Source organism: Ctenocephalides felis, unplaced genomic scaffold, assembly GCF_003426905.1.
Source record: "Ctenocephalides felis isolate EL2017-DRISC unplaced genomic scaffold, ASM342690v1 CF-g0.4_SCAFFOLD_00845, whole genome shotgun sequence".
NCBI classification, from domain to species: Eukaryota; Metazoa; Arthropoda; class Insecta; order Siphonaptera; family Pulicidae; genus Ctenocephalides; species Ctenocephalides felis.
Window position 1 is genome coordinate 74,221,125 of NW_020536999.1, and position 27,004 is coordinate 74,248,128.

The 27,004-nt window shown below is 29.6% G+C and overlaps 1 protein-coding gene across 1 annotated transcript; it reads right to left on the minus strand.

The window, feature by feature from the left end:
• Nucleotides 1-925: 925 nt before the first annotated feature.
• Nucleotides 926-22,917, minus strand: LOC113388698. The gene is made up of 5 exons (XM_026626002.1): nucleotides 22,880-22,917; nucleotides 21,268-22,799; nucleotides 11,017-15,225; nucleotides 7,675-8,136; nucleotides 926-957 (listed from the first exon to the last, which is right to left on the minus strand). Exons 2-5 carry the CDS (start codon nucleotides 22,724-22,726, stop codon nucleotides 926-928), a joined length of 6,162 nt encoding a protein of 2,053 aa, XP_026481787.1. The 5' UTR covers nucleotides 22,727-22,799; nucleotides 22,880-22,917.
• Nucleotides 22,918-27,004: the final 4,087 nt, after the last annotated feature.

Sequence of the window (27,004 nt, forward strand, 5' to 3'; positions counted from 1 at the left end):
ACACAATAGAAAGAATAAATTGAGAGGAAATGTCGTATGGAGCGCAAGTAAAATATATAATGAATTACCAAACGATAATGACGACGAAACCAATGATGACGACAAATTTGAAAGAAAAATAAAGAAATATTATAAGAAAATTGAAGATTGAATAGATATTTTAATTATAATAAATATTATATTGTAGTATATTTAAATAGACAAATGATCTGTATATATAAAATAAGAAAATCGTTTCATAATCTCTCATACCAGATACCCCTGCCTGACTGAGATATGAAAATAATATATAAATAATAAAAAAAAACGGCGAACTTCAGCAAATAGTGAAAAATAATCTACTAAATAAGATCATAACTAGTAAGTAGAATTTTGGCTTCGCAAGTTGCGTGAACTTTCCGATACATATAAGTTACATAATCGTAAAATGTTCGACATGTATCAAATGTTTCAAAAATAAAATTTTCGCTTTCATTAAAAAATAAGCAGTAAGTACGATTTTCAATTGATGTTTTTCAAACATAATTATAATACTTTAATAATAATTGTGTAAATTAAAACTAATTTGTTAACTAACACATTTTATTTCATCCAATTTGTATACTAAAATGTATTTTATTTGATGCTGACGCCAACTGTAATCAGTAGATGTCTACGAAACACAGAATTTACATGTGCCCTATAGACAAAATATCAAGCTTTTAAAAATGTTTACATTCATCTTTTTTACCTTTTTGGAATCTATTCTACACTTTTTTATTTCGTCTTGATTAGTGTCTCAAGTTTTACTATTTTTATTCCTCTTATTCTATTATGGAAGTATTTGACTTTAGGCCAACTTTCTTGTTGGTTTTACCTTCGTTTCGTGTTTTTTTAAGTTTCAGTTTATTTTACTATTTTTTTCTGATTAAATTCGCTCAGATGGTTAACTTGGTTGTTGAAGATTGGATTTTTCACCTAAAAAATAAAAATAACAAATACAGATGGTTTAAACTGAAAATTCAAAAAATTCTTAAATATATATTCAGAAGCACCAATACTTTTGCAATGCTCTATCTTTTTTTTTTAATTCATAAATAAGAGACCAATTTTCCGATAAAATAGAAATATTACGCAATGCTATTGTTATGCTCTATTCTTTATATAAATAGCATATATAACGCCCCATTCTTTAAGGATTCAGGATTTATATAGAGAAGAAAACCGTAATAGAACGTTGCCATAACAAAGCTATGTTACATTTCTATTTTATCGGAGAATTGCCCCCTGAGAGTCTCGTTAACAGACGTGGCTGCTATGTAACCTGGAAGACACACAGATATCACTGATGCAAAGCGTTATTTCAACACAAAATAATGAGTGAAATTACATTTTTATTTAGCAATTGTATTAAAAAAATATGTAGAATTTATATGTTTAACATAATATATATTGCAACTTTAAACTGCAGTTTGAATAAATTTAAATTTATCACAAAAACACAAATAAATAATAGAAATTATAAATGCACAAAACTATAAATAAAAATATAAAATAAGTTTATAATATAATAAAAATAATATGCTTCATAATTTTTTAATGAAATTGAGAAATATAATAATCCTAATACAAAAATTATAATTATAAATCAGTAACCTTGGTTTGTACTTGATTTTTTTACCAAATCTTGGGTTTGTTCTTATTTTTTGGGCCGATTTCCATTTTATAAATACTTTTACAACTGTTTAAACTAATTTATAAATCTTACATGTATTATATAATATATAATTATAAATAAAAAACAATAATTGAATAGAAAAGTAAACTTTTGCTTCAAATTTACGAATAAGTAAGATGCGTAAAGTTATGACGTATTTTTGACGTAGCCCATACGTCATAGGTGTTTCATATATATTACATACGAAATTGCCAATATGATTTATGACAACTGTCAGTCAGAAATGTCGAGCTAAAAATAGCACAAATTAATGTATTTCTCAAAGCATTTATTTGTTGTGTATATAAATTAGTTAAACAATGAGCTATGAAAATATTTAAGATGGAATGGATCAAAAAAGTAAGTAGGTGTAGCCCTGCCCTAAGTCTCACCTCAGGGTTAATTTCTTTTGTGTTATTTTAATCAATATATTTTGTATTAGCATTAATGCATATAATATTTATAATATAATTGTATTAATAATTCATATATCGGGTTTGATATCATTCTTATTACATGCATAAACTTATAGCGTTAAGCAAGGTAAACAATACAATTACATAAGTGATAGTTTGTATATGAACAATTTTACTTTAAGTTTTTGTAAAATAATAATGTATAAATTTGAAAGTACTTACATTTTTTTGTTGTCACTAAAAATTTTGACTTTTTTTCTAAACTAAAATTTTTGATTCTTTTTTGTCATTTTGTAGTTTGCGCTTGCTTAGCTTTAACCATGCTTTAACAAACAAAACAATAAAATGTTCAAATTTATGAATTTAACGTAGTAGCGCACGAAGGCACTGATAAAAATGCAATTCATCACTGAAATTTTGCCGCCCTAGCATTGATCAATTGAAGCTGGTTTTCAGAAAGGTATGAATAATATGAAAATATTCTTGATATTTCAAAATTAATTACATACAATAATCAATTCCCGAAAATAAAAGAGTATTATCTTTTTAAATCTCCATAGTAATAAAATAAACTATTTGATAGTCAAATAATATACACAACTAGCAAATCCGACGAACTCCGTTTCGCCACCAGATGGTTTCGTGAGAAAGATGAAGAAATTTTTTGCTTGTTTTATATTTGAAAAGGAAAAATTTGATTTTATTATACAACAGTAATGAATTTATTTCGATTACAAAAATCAAGTGTTTTTAGTTGAACTTATCTAAGTAAATGAAAGTGAATCCGCAAATTATCCGTTTCATTGAAGTGCTCTTTGGTAAACCACATTTTTTGTTTTTTGGTCTGACGTTAACACAAACAAAGCGGATGGTTTTTCAACTCGTGAACAGGCAACGTATAACTGCCCATGTGAAAAACAATGATTTTCTAAATAATCTATTTGAAATTTATCCCGCAAACACTAAGCGATTGGCCTTGCGACTTGTTATTGCGAACGCAAGGCGAACTGGATATTGCAATCGTTTGAAGTCAAACGGAAGACCAGTCGGAATCATTGATATGTCACCAAATCGCCAGCAATTTTTGATTAAATGGTAAAATTCAGTGCGTGTACATCATTATTCTTTGCGGCAAGAATTGCTCGTTGACTTAACCTAGCATAATTCTGATAATTCTCACTAATGTCATTACTCGAATTTTTAATTACGGTGCGTGAAGTTCCAGCAGCTTGCATTAAGGCACGATGCCATGCACAACTAATTTTCTTAACTATAAACCTTGCGGAGCCCAAGACCTTTCCAACGAATGCAAAATTGTCAAAATCGATTCGTGCGTTCTGGAGTTATTTCGTCAGGAAGGAAAACCCGACTTATTTTTATATATATGGAAGATATACTCAAAGTTTTTATTTGATACAAAACTATACTTCTTAAAATTATTCTCCCTTACTTCCTGATGTTTCAAGAGCTATTAAACTAAATTATAACAATCTTAGCAATTAGAATTTACTTTCAAGATGTGTATGTGAATTCAATCAGAATAATAATGAGAGTCAATACCGTGACAAACCGTGAATACTAGTTCTACTATAGTACAAATTGCTGCATACATATACATAATCATTATTAATGAACCCTAGAACTTAATTGTAGATCTGATTCATATAGGTATGCTGAAAAATTGGATGCTGCACGCGTGGAAGTTGCAGATCAGCGCGCCAATGTGAGCACCCGGGAAGGCAGAATGCTTCGTAGGTAAAAATAAATGGACATTTTGCAACTATGCGTACCGATATCAACAAGAAAATCGGCATAAATAAATAAACATTTTATAGTTACATCGTAGTACAAATCTTGATTTAATGAAAAATGCCTGAATCAGAGAAATATTTTACCATGTTCCTTGAAAATAATAAAACAAATTAAATATTTATGCCGTGTACTAAACTTAAGTTTATTGATTAGAAATTATTTCTATATTATTCGTAGTTTTTATAAATCTTTGAAGTTATTAAAATGGAAAATATTTTTAGGCAAGACGGTTATTACAGTTCAATGAATGAGATTATATCGCCAGCGAAACAGTGAAAAAAAATACAAGTAGTCAATGAATGTATGTTAATTTTAATTACATACGTTTACATAAGTTTTTCAAACACAACTACATGACGAGTGAAGTTGCAAAAATAATATTTGTTCAGACGTTGTTTAACATAATCCACTGTGTGAACAAATATTAAAGAATTTAATTAGCAATTACTTCATTTCTCTAATAATGGTTCATTTCTACATGCTAATTACAATCACAAACCGATCATGTCATATTTGACTTTAATTACAACATTTTTTTTTACAAATTAAATATATTTTTAATGCTATTATAAATAAATAATTTATAATTTATCATTATATAAATGTGTATAATGGTTGACACTAATAAACATAGATAAGTCAACATAATGTGCTAATAAATGAGTGCATCACAAGTGTTACCATATTACTACTAAACATTATTCAAAATTGTTATATGATGTATTTATTTCTGCTTAACTTAATTTTGCTACTTTGTACAGTAGCAAATAAGTTTTACTTCAATCGTGCGTGAATCTTACGCGCTTACTCTTACACTTTTTTTAACTATTTTTTTTTATCCGATCGATCTTAGACGAAGCTCCAAGGACTTATGATTGTCACTGCAAGGACCTTGTTTTTTAACATGGTCAACACAAACACCTATAACTTTGAAAGTAGTTTTATACTTTTTTCGAAATTTTTGTTACTTCGCTACTTTTACGTGTCCACCGCCTCTGCTTTACTGTTTTTTTTTTAACTTTTTATTCAAAAGGTCGGCTTACACATTCGTATTAATACATTTATGCAATCTAGCCAGGGCCGAGCCAAGAGTCCTCAGCGTCCGCATGCATTTTTTTTCAAGGTTTTATTTAATTTTTTATTTTTTACAATATATAAAATTATATTATATATTGTAAACTTCTCCTAATTTATTCTTGCAAAATAAATTTTTAACATATTGGTTTGGCTGCCTATCATCCGAAATAAATCTTGAAGCGGACTGTAATAAAATCATTGATATCTGGCGATAACCATTCCAAATTTTATCACTACGGAATGAAACACTGCGTTTTGTATAGAATCTATATTGTATCTTCAAACTACTAGAACAGCGGTGATTAAATTATATATCCCGCTGCATTGTCTAAACTGGCTTAAAATTATAATTGTCGAGTGTACAGAATATTTAGGTATAAAAAAGAGCCCTTGTGTAAATGATATAGGCCAGAGGCTACAATATTCTAAGAATTTCAAACGATACACGGCGCAAAGGCATCGTGCATTTAAACACATCGTCAAACCGTCAAAATATATTTTGACCATATATTTTAAAAGTACTGTCCAAATATTAGTAGAAGATGCAAAAAACTATAAATTTCTTGAATGACATCATAAAAACTAATTATATCTGTATCTTTATTTCTGCATAGCTAATAATTAAATTTAGAGTATGGACACCGAAAAGTACAAAAAAAGCTCGAGGATTTTGTTCCAAAATAAAACTCCATTTCCATAAACCTCACCATGCATGACTTTAACGGCAATGTTCAATTCATAGAGAGAACTTAATCCAGTTCCCATTGAATTAGTTATATCAACAATACACAAAATACTGTTCCATTATTTTTTGAAAGAAACAAACAATAATTATCGTATATGTATCAATTTTACTTGCATTGGGTAATCAGATGTACAATGTAATATTATTGAATAATATAGCAAAGTTTTACTAAGATTTATACTATCGTAATAACCTTCTACTAGTCCACTAGTTCATCAGATGCGTTGACAACAAAAACCTGACTCCCCATTTTCCACTTTTTTATATTACTCTATTATAGTTTGAATCTATTTTCAACAAGTTCCGTTTTCTTAGTTTAGTAGAGCTTCTATCTTTCTAGAAAAATATCAATATCGAAAAAACACTTTATAATAAGGTCGAATTAGGGGACAATAAAACTAGTTTTTAAATAAAACGTTTCAGCTGAAGGCAAGCTTGTGGATTTCAGATTGCTACCGCCGCTCAGGTCACACGGTGTTTACAGAGTGAACACAAACCGCATTCAATACGTTAATTGACTGTGATATCAAATTTTACTCTTTAAATTTTCCAGAATAGATCTATAGAATATATTTCAAATTGCTTTTAGCACATTATTAATAGCGAATATACAATAATTTTAAATCAGATAAATAAAAGCATATCATATGATTTTTTATTTATTTACATATAACAGTCCAAATGAATAATTGTCAAAGTTTAAAATACTACAAACTAAATCTGTGCCACATTTCAATTATTCAATATTAAAATTAATGATTAAAATATTTGAATATAATTTAAAACTATATAAATAATACGCAATGTTATTATGTTAATTTATGTATGGTTAGTTAGTTTTTAACACTTATATCTAATATGAAATAATGAGACTAGTTGATAAAATGAGATAAATTATTTAGAATGAATATCAATTCGTGTTAGCACTTCTTCACTAATTATTATCAAATATTTTTTGCATAAAATATTTAAGAAATGCAGTACAATTGTTTTTATCTATTAATAAATTTTCTTGATATTTCAATACTTTTTACATTTTCCAAATAATTTTTTTTTTCTTCCTCACATTTCCACTTGTTGCGCCACAATATCTCCTGTCATTTTCATTTTTTCAAAATGTTTAATTTTTAAATGCTTTTTTAAATTTCCTTTAGTGGTACACTTGCTATCGCAGAACCTACAGGAAAAAGGTTTATCTCCAGTGTGAATTCTCAAATGTGTAATTAAATTATAAGGATTATGACAATCCTTACTGCAATAAGGGCATTTGCAAAGCCTTCTTTTTAAAATATATTTGTTATAATAGAACGAAGAACTCTGTTTGGTATCTGTGTGTGTTTGTAAATGCAAAAATAAATCTTTTACTATATTAAATTCTTCACTGCAAATATCACATGGGTGTATATTATGTTTTGTATCTACTCTTTTGTGTGCCTTTTTTAAGTGTGTGTTAAAACTATTCGAATATGAAAACTTTTTGTTGCATTCTCTGCATTCGAAAGGTTTTTCTCCTGTATGGGTTCTCATGTGGATAATCAAGCGAGTGTTCTGTTTGAAAACTTTATTACAAAATTCACAAACATGTTTGTATTTTTTCCGGTGAGGTATATTTTTAACTATATGTTTACAAGGATTTTTTTCTTCACTCGAATCTTCATTTATTTTGTGAACATAATGTGTCTGTCCAACACGTTCATCTCTTTTTTTACCGCTTTGAAAATTCATACTATTTAGATTTGTTTTTACACAATGTATTTCGTCTTGATTAACTAAATTTATTGGAGAATTACCATAAATTTTATCATCAATTGCTTTAATATTATTTTCTATTAATTTATTATCACAACCAACATTTGATTCATCACTATGAAATTTCGCATGCTTAATCAATTTCAACAGCTTTTTAAATCTTTTTTTACAATACTTGCATTTGTACATTTTTTGTTTTGGCTTATCCTTTACACTATTTGAGATTAATTTACGATGGTGAGCATTTAAATGCTTGGCTAAATAACAACTTTTGGTAAAAGTTCTGAAGCATATACCACATTCAAAAGTTTCTGTATCGAATTGACTTGATTTTGCTTCTACGTCATTCAAATAGCTATTTGTGGGATCATAATTTTTTTTCCTAGATACTTTTTTTATAACTTCACATTCCGATAATGAAGGCGTCCTTTTTGTAGCATCAACTGATTCATTCTTGAAGTCAGTAAATTGACTTGTTATGAGCTTACACGAATATGATCTGACATGACGTCCGAGGTGACAAATTTTGCTAAAAATTCTCCTGCACAATTTACATTGAATAATGTTTCTATCTGTGTTATTTGAAATTTTTCGACAGTTTACTTGATTTTCATTCAAAATCGTTGCCTCTTGGAGATTATCTGAAAATTCATTTTAATCGAACTTAATATTGTAATAATATATTAATAAAAGTGCGTGATTATTATTTTCTATGCAAACTATAAGAAGTTTTCAAAAAACATATCTGAACCAACGTATTGTAGCTTAACCTCAATTTTATTTTGGTGCTTATATTTTGAGCGACTTAATCGATTTGTTTTTAATTTCCGAAGAAGTTTGTTTTCATAAAAAAATCCGATTCTCTAATTTTATGTTTTCCGACGTTTCAAGTCTCATTCTGAGTCGAATGAGACCAAATTTTGAAAAAGTATGTGTGTATGTAAGCCCAATTTTGACCCTTTCGTCAAAAACGGCTGAACCGATTTCAAAATTTAAAAGCCATTCGAAGTAACTCGATAAGCGTTTGTCAGTTTTGCGCGACGATCGGTCGCACAAAATAGCAAAAAAATAAAAAAAACGTTCTTGTTTTAGCCCGCAATTCTGAATCTATTCTGAAAATTTAAAAACCGTTTGGAAGATTATATCGGTTGGGTATCAAGTTCTTGTAATTAACTGTTGAGGAAAAATATTTCGACTAGTTTTATGATTTTTTTTTTGGCGATAGATATCCTGTATTCTAGAACATACTAAAATATTACGGCCCTACGACAGTCGTTTAATTTTACAAATTCATCAAAGTGTGAATAAATGAGTAGCATTTATTTGACGTTTGTTAAAATTAGACTTTTCATCGTCGTTTTCTCAAAAACGGTAGAGTCGATTTCCAAAATTTAAAAACCATTCGATAAAACAATAAGCACGATCGCTGAGGCGTTTCTTTGTTATTAGCAGAAAAGTGAAAAATTCTTCGTCCACGTTTTAGCCAAAAATTCTGAATCGCAGACAAAAATCGGCGAAGCCGTTTCTTAACCGGGTCACCGCAAAACGTATTTTTCGAGAGGCGCTTCCAGATATCAGCTGTAGCTTTCAAATAAATATTACAAGTAATTATTTTTAAAATATAGCTAAAAGCCGCCATAATATATGTATAAATTTTTGTATTAATAAATTTAATAGTTTTCGAAAAAAACCCCTCAGGTAATTCACTTTTTTTCGCCCTCCTAACTGTATACAACCCCATAAAAAGCGCTTACTTTACATCTGTTGACGATATTGTTAATAAATTTTCATATGATTTACATGCTTTTGCCAATAAATATTCATAAAAAAGTATAGTGGCAAAAGTGTCGATACTACACAGTACCGAATATTGAGTACTTTTCACTAAATTGAAGCGTTTGTGCAATGAAGACAAAAAATTCATTGAGGATCATATTACAATATTATTAAATTGTATTCCAGAAATCTGATTTAAATCAATATAATTTTCAACATTCCTAAAAAGTTTAGAAAAGTAATTTTTCGATACCAATCTATAATCTGGAAAAATAATAACATTCTATAATTGTTCATTAATTTCATTTAAGACAATACATTGGTGCTATACTATTTTCCAAATGTGATACTTTTTCGTAAAATAATATTTTATACTTAATTGTTGAGTGTTATTTATTGAGAAATAAAGATTTGATTACAATCTGTTCTTAATAAAAAAAACATTTAGTAAATATGATTGCTATGTTTAAGGTTAGAATAAAAATAAAGATTACCCAGTGATAGACTTTATATTGTTGATTTTGATGTTAAAAAACCGCTACAATTTTATATAAAAGAAAATAAACATCATTATCATAGTCCGATTATATTTATTAAGACACAACTTGAATTCCTTTGTGAAGCAATAAATATTTAATGAAGGACCGATAATGTTATAGTTACACACAACAGAATGACTTAAGGAGGAAACCTGCTTTAGAGGCTTATAAAAATTGATTTTTTTGCAAAAGTATCTTCCAAAACTGGCCAAGAATATATCCCTAAAATTTCAGAAACAAATTCAAATTATTTTCGGAATTACAGAATAAATAGTAAGCAAGCGTCAAGCATGTATACTAGCGGAACGAAAATTTTTTCCGATTCTTCCTAATTGGTGGCAAATATTGAAAAAAAACTAAGCGTCCTATCGCAATCAGACAAAATTCATTGTATTCAGAATTAAATTCTATTCTAGTTGAACCTAAAAAAAAAACTTAAAAAAAGTTATAATTAACCCACTCTTTAAACAATCTACAGTGGAATTTTTATCAAAAAACATGATTTTTTTTTTCAAGCTGCGAAAAATTGGCGAATTTCTCATTTTCTTCTGGATTTTTTAGGTTCAACTAGAATTTATACTATTGAAAATATATATTTCTTTTGATTTTTTTGTTTCGGATGGAAATTGTGACCTGCATCTTTCCCGCCAAATGACACCTGCACGCTCGTGGCGCATCGGCAACATGCTTGTACCCGGCATATTATGCCATATATTTTAATGAAAAAAATTGAGGAGAATGTTGAAATATATAACAATAAAACCTGCAAGTTTCGTTTCAGTTAAATATTTATTTCCTTCCCTAAAAATTCCTCAAAAAAGCAAGCTCCCCCCTTAACCTGTGAGCGATTATAAGGTTTGAAATTTGAATGATTTCGAGAAACTCAAACTCAATTGTTACAAGTATCAACTAGCGCATATGTTTCAATACCTTACATATTGATATTTTTAAGGTGAATACCGGTATTAATAACGCCAAAAATCTAGACGATATATCGGTTTTTCGGTATACCTGTGTTGCCCGCCCTCCTTACCATAGAACGACTTAAAGAAACATCTGTTTTAGACAACTGAGATTTAAAGCTTAAAATGTCTAAACGGTTCGCAGAAACTTAAGTGTGACATGTATCAATTATTATATTTCAATACTAAAAATACCGATATTTTCAAGGTAAATACTGCTAAATACTTATATTTTATCACAAACCTGCATTATATTTTTCTGCAACTATATCTTCTTCACAGTCCCCTGAATCTGCCGCAAAATTTAATTTTCTTTTGCATGTCTGTGAATTCCGATGCCGAATCAAATGGCAAGATTTAGAAAAACTTCTATTACATGTATCACACTGAGTACTGGAGCCAGCAGATCTATTTAAATCAGATGATTTGGTTGTAATAACCTTTTTATTCGCATTTGATAGATGATCATCTAAATCTTCAATTACTTGTTGTATGTCTTTTGTTGTCACATCATTGTCAAAATCATCTTCAAAATATTTTTTCCTGCATGTTTGTGCATTTGTATGACGCATTAAATGACACAATTTAGGAAACGTTCTTCTGCATACTTTGCATTTATGAATAACTGGTGATACTAATCCTAATTTATGATTTGCAAAAGCATGCTCATTTGTAAAACTTGAATTTTCAGGGTCGTTCGAAATCGAAGCATTGAAAAGGTTGTCAACAAATATGTCATTATTCTTAGATTTTCTTAAATTTATAATTGACTTGTTTAGATTATTTTCAAGACTTTTATTAGTAGATACCAAACTTAACTCTGTGGAGACAATTATTGAATCAAGTTCATAATCTTTTGTATATTTATTATATATTGCTTTGCCAGTTTGTAAAATGTCATAATGCACCATCGAGCTAGACTGTATAATACAATCCTCCGCGATATCCGAAGAAGGTAATTTAACTTTGCTGATGTCATCATCTTGATTATCGTACGCCGAAAGCTCTTTTTCTTTGTTGGAAATTGGGATATTTGTTGATTTGAATGTTAAATCGCTATATGGAATTGAAGTCTCAATTTCGCTTGATGTTTTCTTTAAAGACACCAATCTATCTTCCGATATACTACTGGATGTTGCGTCATCAATTTCATCAATTTTGCTATCATTTAAACTATTTTGTAATGTTTCACTCTTTCGTAAATGTGAATTCACATGACGTGCTAAATGACAATTTTTATTAAAAGTCCTGTTACATATGGTGCATTGTAAAATATCATTTGAGTCAATTGGGATATCATCATTATCTTTACAGTTTGGAGCAATATCTAAAGATAAAAAGGTAAAATTTTTCGATAGTTGTTTCTCAGAGATTCCAATTTCATTTTGAAAAGTAACCGTTTCAACGTAATCTGCACAATGCTGGTCATGACTCTTAGTAATATCACTTGACTTTTCATTTTGGCCTAAATAATTTAGAGTTGTTATATTTGTTGAATCTGATACTTCAAGATCTTTTAGTTCATCTTGGAAAATTATGTTTCTTCGACAAGATTCTGTTACATTAGGAGAAACAATTTTATCATTTTTCAAAAGTTTTTCTTGAAGACTATTTGTTTCTTGAGATAATTTTTTCTCAGATGACTTGTTATCAGAGACAATTATTGTACATATTGTTCTATTTTCAGCATTTGATCGATCACTGGAATTTGGAGACAGATCAATTTCACCAGGGTCATAACTCTTAGATGTATCATGTGAAACCTCATCTTGGATCACATTTGAAGTTTTTATATTTGTTTGTAATTCTAATACTTCAAGATCCTTTGGAGAATCTTGGAATATTACTATTTTTTGACATGATTCTAATGCCACGTTGCAAACTTTGTTGAAAGTTTCATTGCATTTGAATGTTGAATCGCTAAATGAAGTTGAAGTCTCGATTTCGCTTGATGTTTTCATTAAAGACACCAATCTATTCTCCGGAAGACTACTGGATGTCGCGTTGTCAATTTCATAAATTTTGCTACCATTTAAACTGTTTTGTAACATTTTATTCTTTCGTAAATGTGAATTCATGTGACGTGCTAAATGACAATTTTTAATAAAAGTCCTGTTACAGATGGTGCATTGTAAAATATCATTTGAGTCAATTAGGATATCATCATTATCTGAAGAGTTTGTTTGTTTCTCAGAGAATTCAATTTCATTTTGAAGAGCAAATGTTTCAATGTAATCTACACACTGCTGGTCATGACTCTTAGTAATATCATTTGACTTTCCATTTTGGGTTAAATAATTTAGAGTTGTTATATTTGTTGAATCTGATACTTCAAGGCCCTTTAGTCCATCTTGGAATATTAAGTTTCTTTGACAAGATTCTAATGTTACATTAGAAGAAACAATGTTATCATTTTTCAAAAGTTTTTTTTGAAGGATATTTGTTTCTTGAGATAACTTTTTCTCAGATGGCTTGTAATCAGAGAAGTTTATTGTACATATTGTTCCATTTTCAGCATTTGATTGATCACTGGAATTTGGGGACAGATCAATTTCACCAGGGTCATAACTCTTAGATGTATCATGTGAAACTTCATCTTGGATTACATTTGAAGTTTTCACATTTGTTTGTGAATCTAATACTTCAAGATCTTTTGGAGAATCTTGGAATATTACTATTCTTTGACACGGTTCTAATGCCATGTTGCAAACTTTGTTGAAAGTTTCATTGCATTCAGGTATTACATCATTTGAATTAGTCCGCGTTTTTACACTGTTGGCATCAACATCTTTATGTGCATTCTGTATTTTATCATTCTCAGAAAGATTTCTTTGAAGGGTATTATCCTCTTGAGATTTTTCATCATTATTTGTATATAGAAACTGAATTTTATGATTTTTTGAAGGCAATTGTTGAGGAATACTTGTTTCTTGAGATGTCACATCAGCATTTTCATATAGATTCCTAATTTCATCATTTTCAAAAAGGTTTTCTTGAATGATATTTGTTTCTTGAGATAAATTGTTTATTAAACTTGTTACTTTTTTAGCCTCTGGGTTATTTGAAATATGAGGGATAAAAAGATTATTCTTTGAAGAACCATCTAATGGTTTTTCTAGATCAATGAAGTCTTCTGAAATAAGATGATTCTGCACGGTATGTTCATTATAATCATTGGATATGTAAAAATTTATATTAGCATTTAAAACAGCGCTAGATGTTTGCTTAATCAAAATGTCTGCATCATTTTGTACAATTGTTGAACTTGTAGACTGCATATCATTATGCTTATCCAGAAAAGTCTCAGCATGAATTAATTGTCTCATATGTTTATTCAAGTGATCCAAAAAAATTGGCAGCGATTTGAATATCTCATGACAAAAGTGACAATTAAAACTATTTTCTAGGCCAAGATTTCCAACTGATGATTCTTCTCTAGCATGAATTTCCTTGAGATGTCTTCTTAACTCACTTAATTGATCAAATGATAAGCTGCAGAATTTACAAATTTGTGGAGATGTAGGTGCCACAGCTTCGATTCGCATTCGATTTACACATGATTTATCTGTTTTGATGATTTTAGATTTGTCTTGCTGATTTTCATCTGAACTTTGCTTTTCCCCCGTCATGTTTCTACTAAGAACTGATTTCTTTTTATTATTCACATCAGAAGTCAGTTGTGCTTCATTTTGATATAAGGTTGAATATACAATCTCTTTAGGGTTTTCTGAGCAAATTGATTTTCTTCGTCTTTTACTGGTTTGACTTTTAGTTTGAATTTGTGGGCTTATATCAGGGACAACATATTTTCTTTTCGTTCCAACTGGAACATGTAATTTGTTTGTTTCTTGATAATGTGAATCATCTAATTGCGATATGCATTGATTTTGTGTACTTTGATCAGAACATATTAATGCCTCTCTTTTAACACATGCCTCTTGTGTTAAATTAAAACGACTTCTTACTTCATCAACAATTTTGTCTTCACAAGTATCTAAATCTGGCAAACATTTACTTTCACATTCAATCCCTGAATGTGATTCTTTCACCTTTATGTCTCCACAAAGAACTGACTTTCTTCTTGATGTATCATATTCATAATTTATATTATGAGGCAGTTGTGATTCTGTTTGATCTATTGTATAATTTAATAATGCTTCATCATCCATTCCACGATTTGTCGAATCAAATATATTTTCATTCAATAAATTGTTTTTTTCATGTTCCTTCCTGTGATTTATAAAGAGATGCAAAATATTAAATGTTTTACTGCAAATATTGCATTTTAAGCATCGTGTAGGTTTTTTCTTGCGACGGAATATAAATGCATTTCTTTCATAGGCACTGCGTCTTCGTCTTTTCTTCTTCGAATGTTTAATAGATGATTTTATAATTTCTTGTTCAGAGTTTTCGATTAAATTATCTAATGTCCTTATTTGGATTTCTCGATTATCTAGACAAAAATACCACACTTGTAATAAATTAATATGTACTTATAAATATTTATTACAGTATTTGATTATATAAGAACAAATAAAAACAAATTAGTGGTGCATGTCATGGTGCCTTAAAGCAAAGTGCTGGAACTTTCCGTGCTAAAATAAAATATTCGAGAAATTTTGAATGTTTCCAAATACGAGGGTGGGCTAAAAATTTTCTGACCTCAATACGGAAAAGAGTGGCAATCATCAATAAAAACTGGTCAATAAAGTTATGCATCTTTTATCAAATTTTTGGCCATTTTGGATGCTCCGTTTTCAATCCACAGCCGTTTGAGTAAGTACATGTAAGTGTTTTTGTGAAAATAGAGCATGCTGAGTATAGAGCTGTTGTTGAATATTTGTTTTTGAAGGGCAATACGAATACACAAATAAAAGCACCATCATTCGCCACAGTAAATTTTTTTAAGTTGAATTTAAACGAGGCAGTAAGAGCTTGGGAGACGATGACGTGACATGACATAACATTGCTAAAGTTCATGAAATTATGTAAGACTAGCGAGACAAAGTAAGAAAGATAGAAGAGGTTATGAAGCTGCCCAAAAATGTGTTTGTCAAATGTTAAAAGAAAAGTTACACATGAAAAAGCCATCCGCACATTTGCTCTCGTTACACCAAAGACATGTTCGAATGAATATTTTCAACGCTTTATACTGTTTCAACAATTAATTACTGCAGGGAAATCTTGAATTCACCATTATATGTCTAAAACAAAAATGGAAAACAACTACAAAAAGAACAAAAACAGTTATTTCGGCTGGGAGTGTGACGGTTCTGAAAACGTCATTACTTGACGAGCTAAAGGCACAAATTTCGAAAAACGACCACATTTGCCGGAAACAAAATACTGTTTTCGCCATGGCAAAAATCTACCAGTTACGGTTGGAACTGCTTGACCATGCTCCTTACTCACTAGATCTGACGTTTTTTTATTTCCTCATCTGAAATTTTTTTTTATCAAACGAGTAGAATGACTTTTGTGAAAATTTTTTGCACCGAAATTTGCCAAGTACTATTTGAATGAGTTACAGAGGTGACAGCATCACTGAGAGAAGGGTGTAGAGTTTCAAGGAGTTAATGCAAAAATATAAATAAAAAAATTAAGAAAATTCTTGTATCATTGTTAGGTTGGAAACTTTTCAGCTCACCCTCGTATATTTCTATAAACACTGTAACCTTTATTGTTCGTATCGTATTGACCAGTGCTTCTTAAACTACGGGTCGCGACCCCAAATAGAGATTGCGTAGGAAAATTCTGGGGTTGCGAAAGATTTCAATGTCAAATATTTATATGGTTTTATAACATCACGTCTTGATTTTTGTATGTTCTTAACAAATTCTTAAACTATATATTTTCATATATATATATATATATATATATATATATATATATATATATATATATATAGTTAACTTCGTTAATCGTTAATCCGCTACAAAAAAAGTTAACTTCGTTAAACGTTAAAGCGTTACATTTCGGAAGAATTAACGCAAGTTAACGTTAATCGTTAATCCGTTAATATGTGTAAAATTACATTTTTATATCGTTGCGTTAGTGAACTTAAAATACTTATTAGTTTAGGTTCTGGAAGTTAACAGGTTATGAATAAAACAAAATACTTGTATAATTCAAATGTGTAATTTAACCCATGGCGCGTTTTATGCACACTTCCGTGTGTATAAGGAAAATGGCACAATTATCACATACCGTGATAACGCTATTGGTCAACTATTTTTGCATTTCTCGACGTTTCAAAGGTTTCTGAATATTTTGGCATACCTTAGAAAAAATGGATGTATGTGTGTGTGTATGTATGTGTATTCGGATACAAATTTTCGTCGACGATTTCGGGAACACGGATCAACCGATTTGAATAATTCAAAAAACATTCGATTCGTATTGATAAGAAGACGTGCTGATTAGTTTTTGGCAAAGGCAGGTCTAGCCGTTCCGAAGATATGGGGCAAAATTGAGCCAAAAACGGTAACTCAGTTTTTAAGAGAACGGAGCGTCCGATTTTAATAATTCAAAAAACATTTTACTTGTATTGACAATTATGAAGAACTGATCAATTTTTCATGAAGGCAGGTCTAGCGGTTTCGGAGATCTAATGAAAAAAGTAAAAAAAAAAAATGCCATTTGGCGGTCAAAATGATCATTAGACATATGCACATCAAATTATCAGATATTTTATAGAGATTTTAACAATAAGTATAAATTTTATTTACATTCCTATGGGTTCCGTACCAATGTTTATCCTTTAGACAGCGACGCGGCGCTTACGCGCTTTATATTTTGTATCTATGCAGTCCTAAAGCAGTAAAATTGCTTTGAAAAAAAGTTCAGATCTTCCAAAATAGGTCAAAATAAAGAAAACATTTTTTTTTTCAAAAAAAATTAATTTTTTGTCCAATAGTTTATAGTTTCTGCATTCCTCTCTACTGCTGTCATACGTTTTCAGCCACATTAACCGAAACTTGGGTGAAATGCCGCGGCAAGTTGGCACTGTTCATCATTCAGGAGTAGTCCAAATCTTTTCTCTATGCCGTTTAATAAGGCATTGGCTAAAGCTGTGCCGTGCGGTAAATAGTAGGCATTGGATTAACGATTGACGGATTTCTCGCATTTTAACGGAAGTTAACGTGTCCGTTAACATTTTTAAAAGTTAACTTAAAAGTTAATCCGTTAATCAAAATGTTAACTTCGTTAATTAACGATTAACGGATTAACGAGTTAATGCCCAGCTATGTATATATATATATATATATATATATATATATATATATAATATATATATATATATATATATATGTATGTATATATATATATATAATATATATATATATATATATATGTGTGTGTGTCTATTGTTACCAAATAAATACATCTTTTAAAAATATATTTTTTTTTATATGTGTGGGACCGTCAAGAAACTTACCATTATAAATGGGGTCGCCAAGAACTTCGCAATCATGAATGGGCTCGCAAAGGACATAAGTATAAGAAGCCCTGATAGAGATAATTATAAATTGCGTGGCAATATATATATATATATATATATATATATATATATAAAAATGGATCGCAAAATGTGTTGGTAAGCGCATAACTCAACAACGCCTGGACCAATTTGGCCAATTCTTTTTTTAAAATGTTCGTTGATGTCCAAGGATGGTTGTTACGGCGAGAAAAAAATGAATAATTGCCGGGAAAACCCTAAAAATAGCCCTTTTCTTCTTTAATCGAGTAGGCAACGCAATTTGTATAAAAAACAATGATCTATGTCATGACATTTTGTGTAGTTTTTGATAATCTAATTTTGAATATATTTATATAAACATAGAAATATCTTTCTATTAATCAAGCTATATTGGCAGCCAAAAACATTGATGTAAATTAATTAAATTTCAAAATTCAAGAACAAATTACAGGCAAATCAGTTGATTCGGCAACTAACCAAAACGATCCACCGGAGATTTTAAACTTGCTGGATTTGCTTGGATGGTCACCTCACAATCTTCAATTAAAGGTTGGATCGGCAATTATAATGTTGCGAAATATCGACCAACTATATTCAAAGAATAGTATAAAGCAGAAGATGTTCTCGCACCATGCATCCCAATGCGTTTCCAGTGCGTTTATGGTATCATTAAGTGTTTGTGGTATTAATTTAGAAAACCCATGTTTCTCACATGGAAAATTGTATGTTGTTTATTCCCGTATTGGAAAACCATCAGATTTTTTTGTCTATGAGTCAGGTAATCAAACAAAAAACATCGTTTATCACAAAGCACTACAATGAAAATTGACCCGATTTTTGAATTATGATTTACATTATTAAAATTACTTACTTTTAATTCAGGATAATTTTTTTGCAAAGAATAGAAAAAGGTAGACACAAAACACCGCCACATTACAATTTTTTGACAGGACGAAGTCTGTCGGGCCGGCTAGTATATATATATATATATATATATATATATATTCACATGAAAAGTAAATAAACAAAACTTAATCAAGCGGAGTTAGATTTGAAGAGCCTCATCTCATATTTAAAGCCAAAATAAGCCCATCTCGAACACTGCGGTGTGAAATGGAAATGGGAAAAACTCTTACACTACTTTTTCCCTGAATCGAGTTTGATTTTAACTCAGCTCGCAGATCTGCCTTAGGGCAGTACTAACCATTATTATTATCTCATATTTCTAAGAATTATTTAATCTAAATTGCAATGTTTAAATTATTTATCTCAAGTATATGTATAAGTGAGCTTGAGATTTTTGCTTGAGACAGAAGCAAATCATTTGAATCAAATGCTCCGTTTTCTCAAAAACTGTAAGTTTTAGCGTATCTCTCGCAATGGTGAGCCTGTCTTTGCCAAAAACTAACCAGCACGTCGCCCTATCAATTTGAATGGAATGTTTTCTGTATCTTATTAACTGCCTATAGGGTAAATTATAGTAATTGCAAAAAAATCAAAAATTATTTTTTTTATATATCTTTACGTTCAATTCAAAGGTTGTGTGCGATACAAAGATACAAATTTTCGTCGACGATTTCGTGAACACGGATCAACCGGACTTGAATAATTAAAAAAAAGTTCGATTCGTATTAATGTAGGGACGTGATTAGTTTCTGGCAAACGCAGGTCCAGCCGTTTCGAATAAACGGGGCAAAAAGTGCTAAAAAGCGCAATTCAGTTTATGACAGAATAGAGCGTCCGATTTCAATGAATCAAAAAACATTTTATTTGTTTTGTCGGAATGAAAAAATTGTTAAACAAATGCCATTTGGTGGTCAAAAACGACTCATATACAAACGCACATCCAACTAGTGGGGTGTATGGCATCGTGCCTTAAGTTTTCAGATAGATTATTATGATTATTGTAACATTGTCTAATATTTATAAGAATTATATAAACTAAATTGCAAAGTTAAAATTATTTGTTTAAAGTATATTAGAACTTTAATTAGAATTAAAACTAAAATCTGAATTATTTTCGATGTGCAAAAAATTGAAACAATTTTTTTTTTCAAAAGCAATTATTTTGTTAAAACAAGCAAAAAGTTCTCGCAAAAACTATCATTTTTTGCACATTTATTATTCTGTATCTTCGAAATGGCTGGACATATATTTGCCAAAAACTAATCAGCTCTTCTCCCAATCATTACAAATTGAATGTTTTTTAGATCATTCAAATCGGATACTCCGTTCTCTCAAAAACTCGATTTGTATTTCCTGCACTCTTTACTCCGTATCTCAGTAATTGCTGGACCTGCCTTTGACAAAAACTAATCAGCGCATCTCCCTATCAATAGGAATCGAATGTTTTTTGAACCATTCAAATCGGTTGATCCGTGCGCCCGAAAACGTGACCGAAAAATTGTATCCATACATACATACACACACACACACATCCATTTTTTCTAAGGTATGCCAAAATGTTCAGAAACCTTCAAAACGTCGAGAAATGTAAAAATTTTCAATTTCGATTTTCGGCCCATTACAATATCTTACCCTATGGGAAGTTAATTATCACATATTTTATTATTTTAATAATAAGCGCAAATTCTGTTTACATTTCTGTGGGTCACGTACCAATATTTACAATGTTTAATTTAAAAATGAGCCACTTTCACATGTTTTCAATGGTATCTCTGCCAAATGATGATCTAGAAAGTTGAAAATTGGTATATGTTTTTTTTCCAAAAGACCTATAAAATGGCATCAAAATCATTTAAATATCAGGATGGGGCTGATTCTGTATGGAAACACGCACAAACCTTTTCAGCAATTTGCCCTAAAGCATAATGTCATACACTGTTATGCCACTTACACCTAGTTTTAGGCACCTGACTGACTGAGATGTAAAAATATTATGTTGTGAAAAAAAGTTTAATATTATTCATGGGATTTTTTTAAACTGAGAGCATAACATGATTGTGTTTAGGGTTTCTGAGTTGATTATTAAATAATAATAAAGTATTAACTTACTTTCAGTATGCTGTTTCAAATGTTGATCCAAGTCTTCGACCACTTTATTGCATTTCATTAAAGATTTCACTGTGCCGTTGCCATCATTTTCAACACAATTATACAATTCATTATCCTCATGTATTTTTAAGTGTATATTCAAATTTTTATACTTTTTAAACATTTTGCAGCAAATTGTACATTGAAGAAATTTCTTTTTTCTGAAATGAATTTTCTTGTGTGTCGATAGGTTGCTAGCGTGTTTATATGATTTATTACAAATTTCACATCTATACAAAATTGCTGTTTTCTGTTTTGGTTTTTCAGCTAAATTATTAAAACGTTTACTACTAACATTTTGTATGTGATTAAGATACTCGTTCGAATGAAACTTCATATGAACGTCTAATAGTAAAGGGTGATCAAATGTTTCATAACAGATTTGACATGTGTTAATAGTATTATGAGTAATCTCTATGTGTGAACTCACATGTCGAATTAAATTACGTGGATATTTAAAAGTACGTTTGCAAATATCACATTCAACATTCTTACTGCAAGGATTCTCTTCTAGTACTTCATTCTTTACTACCTCATCGGATAGTTTTGTTTCAGAATGTCTGTTTATATGACTTTTGAGATTACCAATGTGATTAAAAGTCCTGTCACAAATTTTACATTTAAAAGGCTGTTCTCCAGTATGGGTTCTCATGTGTATTGATAAATTACTAGCATGTTTACATACTTTTTTACATATGTAACATATTTTTACAGTTTGATTTAAACCATGATTTTTTATTTTATCTCTATCTTTGTGCGTTTTCATGTGCTCTTCCTCATTTCGTGCTTCTTCATTTAAATGTATGTTATTCACAAAACTATTAAAATGTTTGTCTAAGTGTATATTTAAATCATTTGATTGGCTAAAAGTTTTATCACAGTGTGAGCACAAAAAAGGAGGCGCCTTAATATGAATGGTCATATGAATATCTAAAGCAACAGCATGTTTAAACACTTTGTCGCAAATTTGGCATGCTAAAGTTTGATTAGGAATATTGTGTAAATCAATGTCATCAGATATTTCACACATAAACGATTGATCAGAAAGCTGATTGCTAAGTTTAATTTCTTCACAATCTGATGACCCACTGCACATATTGACATGAGTTAGGAATGTATAAAACAAATATGTATTGAAGGAGCATTTATCGCATTTATATTCATTTTCAGCACAGTATTCGTGCTTAATTTCATTTTCTATAGTGACTTCTGAATTCATAAAACGTTCTAAGTCAGTTTGCTCCTGCTCCTCTTCAGGCATTGGTTCGAATTTAACATTAGCAAGATCATAATGTATAACTACTGAAGATTCCTCAGCATTATGAGTCTTTGAGTTTTCAGATACACTTGCAGGATAACTGAAAGAATCCTCAAGCGCAGGTTCTTGTTTTATATTTACTTCATTCGTTTCTGGATTCATCGTAATATTAGAATGTTTAGATTTCTTATAGAAACCACAGACATATTCAGCATTCAACCTAACTATATCATAGCTACGATGTCAATTAGTAATTAGTGATAATAATAATAATACATTAGTAATTACTAATGCCATTTAATATTTCTTACTTACTTAAATATATAATAATGAACATATACTTTAATTCGAAATAACTGAGTTATATTTGACAGATAAACACAAACATTCCAAATGCCGTCATTTTCTGAAGCTGCATGTACATTCACAAAATGTTTGTTAGGTTTGTGTACAAATGCGCGTCTACATTGTCAAAATAGTTCGACCATAGACCATAGGCTATGATATGAGGCTATGTCATAGACATAGATAAACAAGTATAATAGATCGCTATGTCTGGCGGTTGGACGTTACCTCGATTGAAATACAAATTTTTAAAAATAGATGGCAGCACATGTATAATATTTAAATTACCCCTGGTTTTACTTCTTAATTTGTACGTATCGTATACAGCCCCAAAAACCTGAATAATTTTTAATATTGGAAATAAGAACAAATCATACGAAATACAAAATATATATTTTCAAAGATATTACATATGTTTAAAGAACAATTAAAATTATGTTTATATTAACAATTATAATTACAGTTATGGAATGGTTGAAAATATAATAATTATTATACATAATTATAAAAGTATTATAATTTCACAATTATGCTTAAATAATATTTCAAAAACTAAATATCTAAATGAAGAAAATCACAGAAGTATTTAACTAAACTAAGCACAAATAACTGACTAATATTAATTACTTAATGACTAATATTAATATATTAAAATCTTAAAAACTAAGAAGAAACTACAAGCACAGGAGCACGCAATGAAATTACAAATTTAGAAGGAATGACAAATAATACAAAAATTTAAATGGTTAAGAAAAAAACAAATAATTTGTTAAAAAGTACAAATACTTCACAAACAAAAAAGTCCTATTAACATAAAATATATATATTGATATCAAAATTGAGAGAAATTCAAATTCCTAGGATTAAAACTCATTTACGAGACATTGTTCTTTATTAATTCTGCATGTAATAGTTATTTCGCTATCTAATGAATTAATAGTGAAGTTGCATTTAACAAAACCTTCGAATAGTTTCTGTACGAGTGTTTTATAACATTACATTTAGCCATGTTCCATCATGAAAACATTATCATTGAAATTGCCATGAAAGATCAACAAAGTGTTTACAATAAACAGAATAATGTTTTATGCACATACAATTGTTTATGAATCAAAAGATAAAAGCAATATTTTTGATTCCCAAGGTCGGTAACAAATATATCTTGAATTTAAACATTATATTGGGATGTTACACAAGTTTTATTTGAAGAATATTATAACACTAATATTCAATCAAAATACATTAAAATATTATGTATGGTATAGACTCTCTTTATAAGTGTTGACATTTGCTAATGTAACAGATAATCTTATTAAATATAACAATGAACTTACGTTGATGAACATTTAAACCATACTAGCTGAATAACTGTTTTGCAACTTCAACAATATGAGATTCAATCCAATCATATAACAATTCCGAAGATAATGGTATTTCATCAAACATCAAAACTCAGTATCTGCTACTAATACTTTTTAAAAGAAATAGCTGAACCTAATGTTTTAAATAGACACTCATAAATACCGCTATACACTTGTATCTCTGAATGCAACTTTCTCAATGTTTGAGGACATGGCAAATAAATATTTGTCTCCAAAAATAGTAGACCTTTGGAGACTTTTTGTACGACTTATTCCTTAAATTATTGCATTGTTTATGAATCCTTCTTGTCATTACATATTGCATTCCTTGGTTGTCAAAAGTACTCCTGCGCTTTGTTCGTGCATTTTGCAGCAATTTGCAGGTACCCCCAAGACACCTATTCAATATAATAACATGTTGACATATCTTGATTATATATAATTATTGCTGCAATTATTATTAGAAAATACCTTTGCGGAAACTTGTATTGGAATAGCTAAATATTTTAACCCGCACTTGACACTTTTTTGGGTACTATAAAAACACTTTGCCATATTAAATTTCACAAATGTTCACTTAAACAAAATTAATTAATTAGAAACAACACGAGTTCAAAAAGTTAGGTTATTCGTACAGCCATACAGCGATCAAGTACTTGACAGCCACTTGCATGAACCACGAACAATTTGTAGTTGAAATTGAGTGCACATGAGTCATCTGTTTTTAAAAATTGAAACTACTCAGGACCAAAACAGTGCAACGCGGATTTGTTCGAAGATAACTCCCCATGGTCATAGACCTGGATATGGGCGCTGCAGTCACGCACATAGCGAATATCGCTATGTGCGTGACTGCAGCGCCCATGCAGCGCCGGAATAAATATGAACTAATTGAAGCTATCAGTGTGTGGTTTTTATGGGTTTTATATGTTTGTTAAAGAAAAAAGATATTATATAATTGTTATAAATAATAATAAACATTATACAATAATAATGTGAACGCTCAATGTTTATTGAAATTATTAAATTTAGTTCAACGCACTTAAAACATAGTTAAGTGTAATGATTAATTTAATAAAGAAATGCAGTAAACATTTTTAAGGTTAAGTGCCTTAAAGCTTATGTCATGAGCTCGGAATAGAATTGTTCTTGATAAAAACAATATAATAATTATAAAAATATTTTATCAATATAATAAGTAAATAATAAATTAATTTACTCATTTTTTTATTATTTTTGGTCAAACTAAAGACTTAGACATTATTATAAAGACATGATTTAGGCATTATCATAAAGACAAGACCCATCAAATAAAATTGCAGAAAAAAAAACGACTTTAACTTTTCGAGACTTGTAAATTGAAGGAAATATTGTTGACAAGTAGGTTGGACTCAATATCTCGTCCGATTCACTGCAAATGCGATCATAGGGCTTGGGAACCCACGGTGATCCATCAACACTACAAATATATATTTTGCATTATTTCAGCATTGTATTAATTAAACTGATTGTAAAATAAACATTTTACGCTATGTGATAACTTTTATTTTTCTTTTAATCATAAAATTACATTTATTATATAATAACATGTAATTAATAGATAGATAATAGTTATACATAATCAATATACAATATATAAATATATATTTATCATTATTTCAGCCTTGTATTAATTACATTGTTTGCAAAACAATTTTTTCTAGTAAGCATTAAATTTTGATAATATAACAATTTATTGACTTATAACTTTTCTTTTTGCTAAACATAACAATTTTACAACTATTCATAGTACTGCGAATTGTAATTTTGAAGTAAAACTTCTTTAGGCGCAACATGGGTGTAAAAACTTCTTTAGGCGCGACATGGGTGTAAATCCGTACAAATGCAACGAAAACGCCAACGTGAAGTTGAAGACTACGACGCTAGTAAGCGCAGCTATCGCAATTATTCCATCTAGTCTGCGAGCAAAACAAAAAATACATCAAATGTCAAATCATATGTCAAAAACGAAACAAAATGTGTCGACTTTCACTTGAGTTTTGTATTTAGCTCGTAGTCTCTAAACATTTTTTGAAGTAAAACTTCTTTAGGCGCGATATGGGTTAGCAGCATAATTCGTGAGTTAATAAAAATGTCAGGATCGGAAGAATATTTTATCCCGTCCCCCACAAATAATTGTAGTGCAAATGATCGCAAATAAATAATGAAATTAAGGAAAAATCTGCGCTGCGTAAGAATGCGTATGTTTTGTGTGTGATCGACTTTGGCTTCAAAGTGGCTTAGAAATATCAAATGATGCTCAAGAACAAATTCTTAATAATGTTTTTTGAATATTGATTCAAATAATCAGGTTGGATGTCAAACTTGTCGAAAGATATTAAATTCGGATAAAATTCCCACTTTGTGTAAATTTAACGGGTTTGTATTTCCACCTATACCAAATTATCTACCTAAACTAGATACTGTATCTGAAAGGTTAATTTCACCTAGGTTGTGTTTCATGCAAATTAGACGATTGCGACATGCAAATAGACAATTTGGAATATTTGGCCAAATTATAAATGTGCCTGTTGACATTAATAATATGGTTAATTTATTACCTCGTAATATTGATGATGATCATTGCATTAACGTTCACATAAAAAAAGAAATGATTCATAGATCAAGCTATGTGCAGGGCTTGATAAATAAAACAAATATAAAAGTATGGCTTCAATTTGTTAGGCAAGACGGA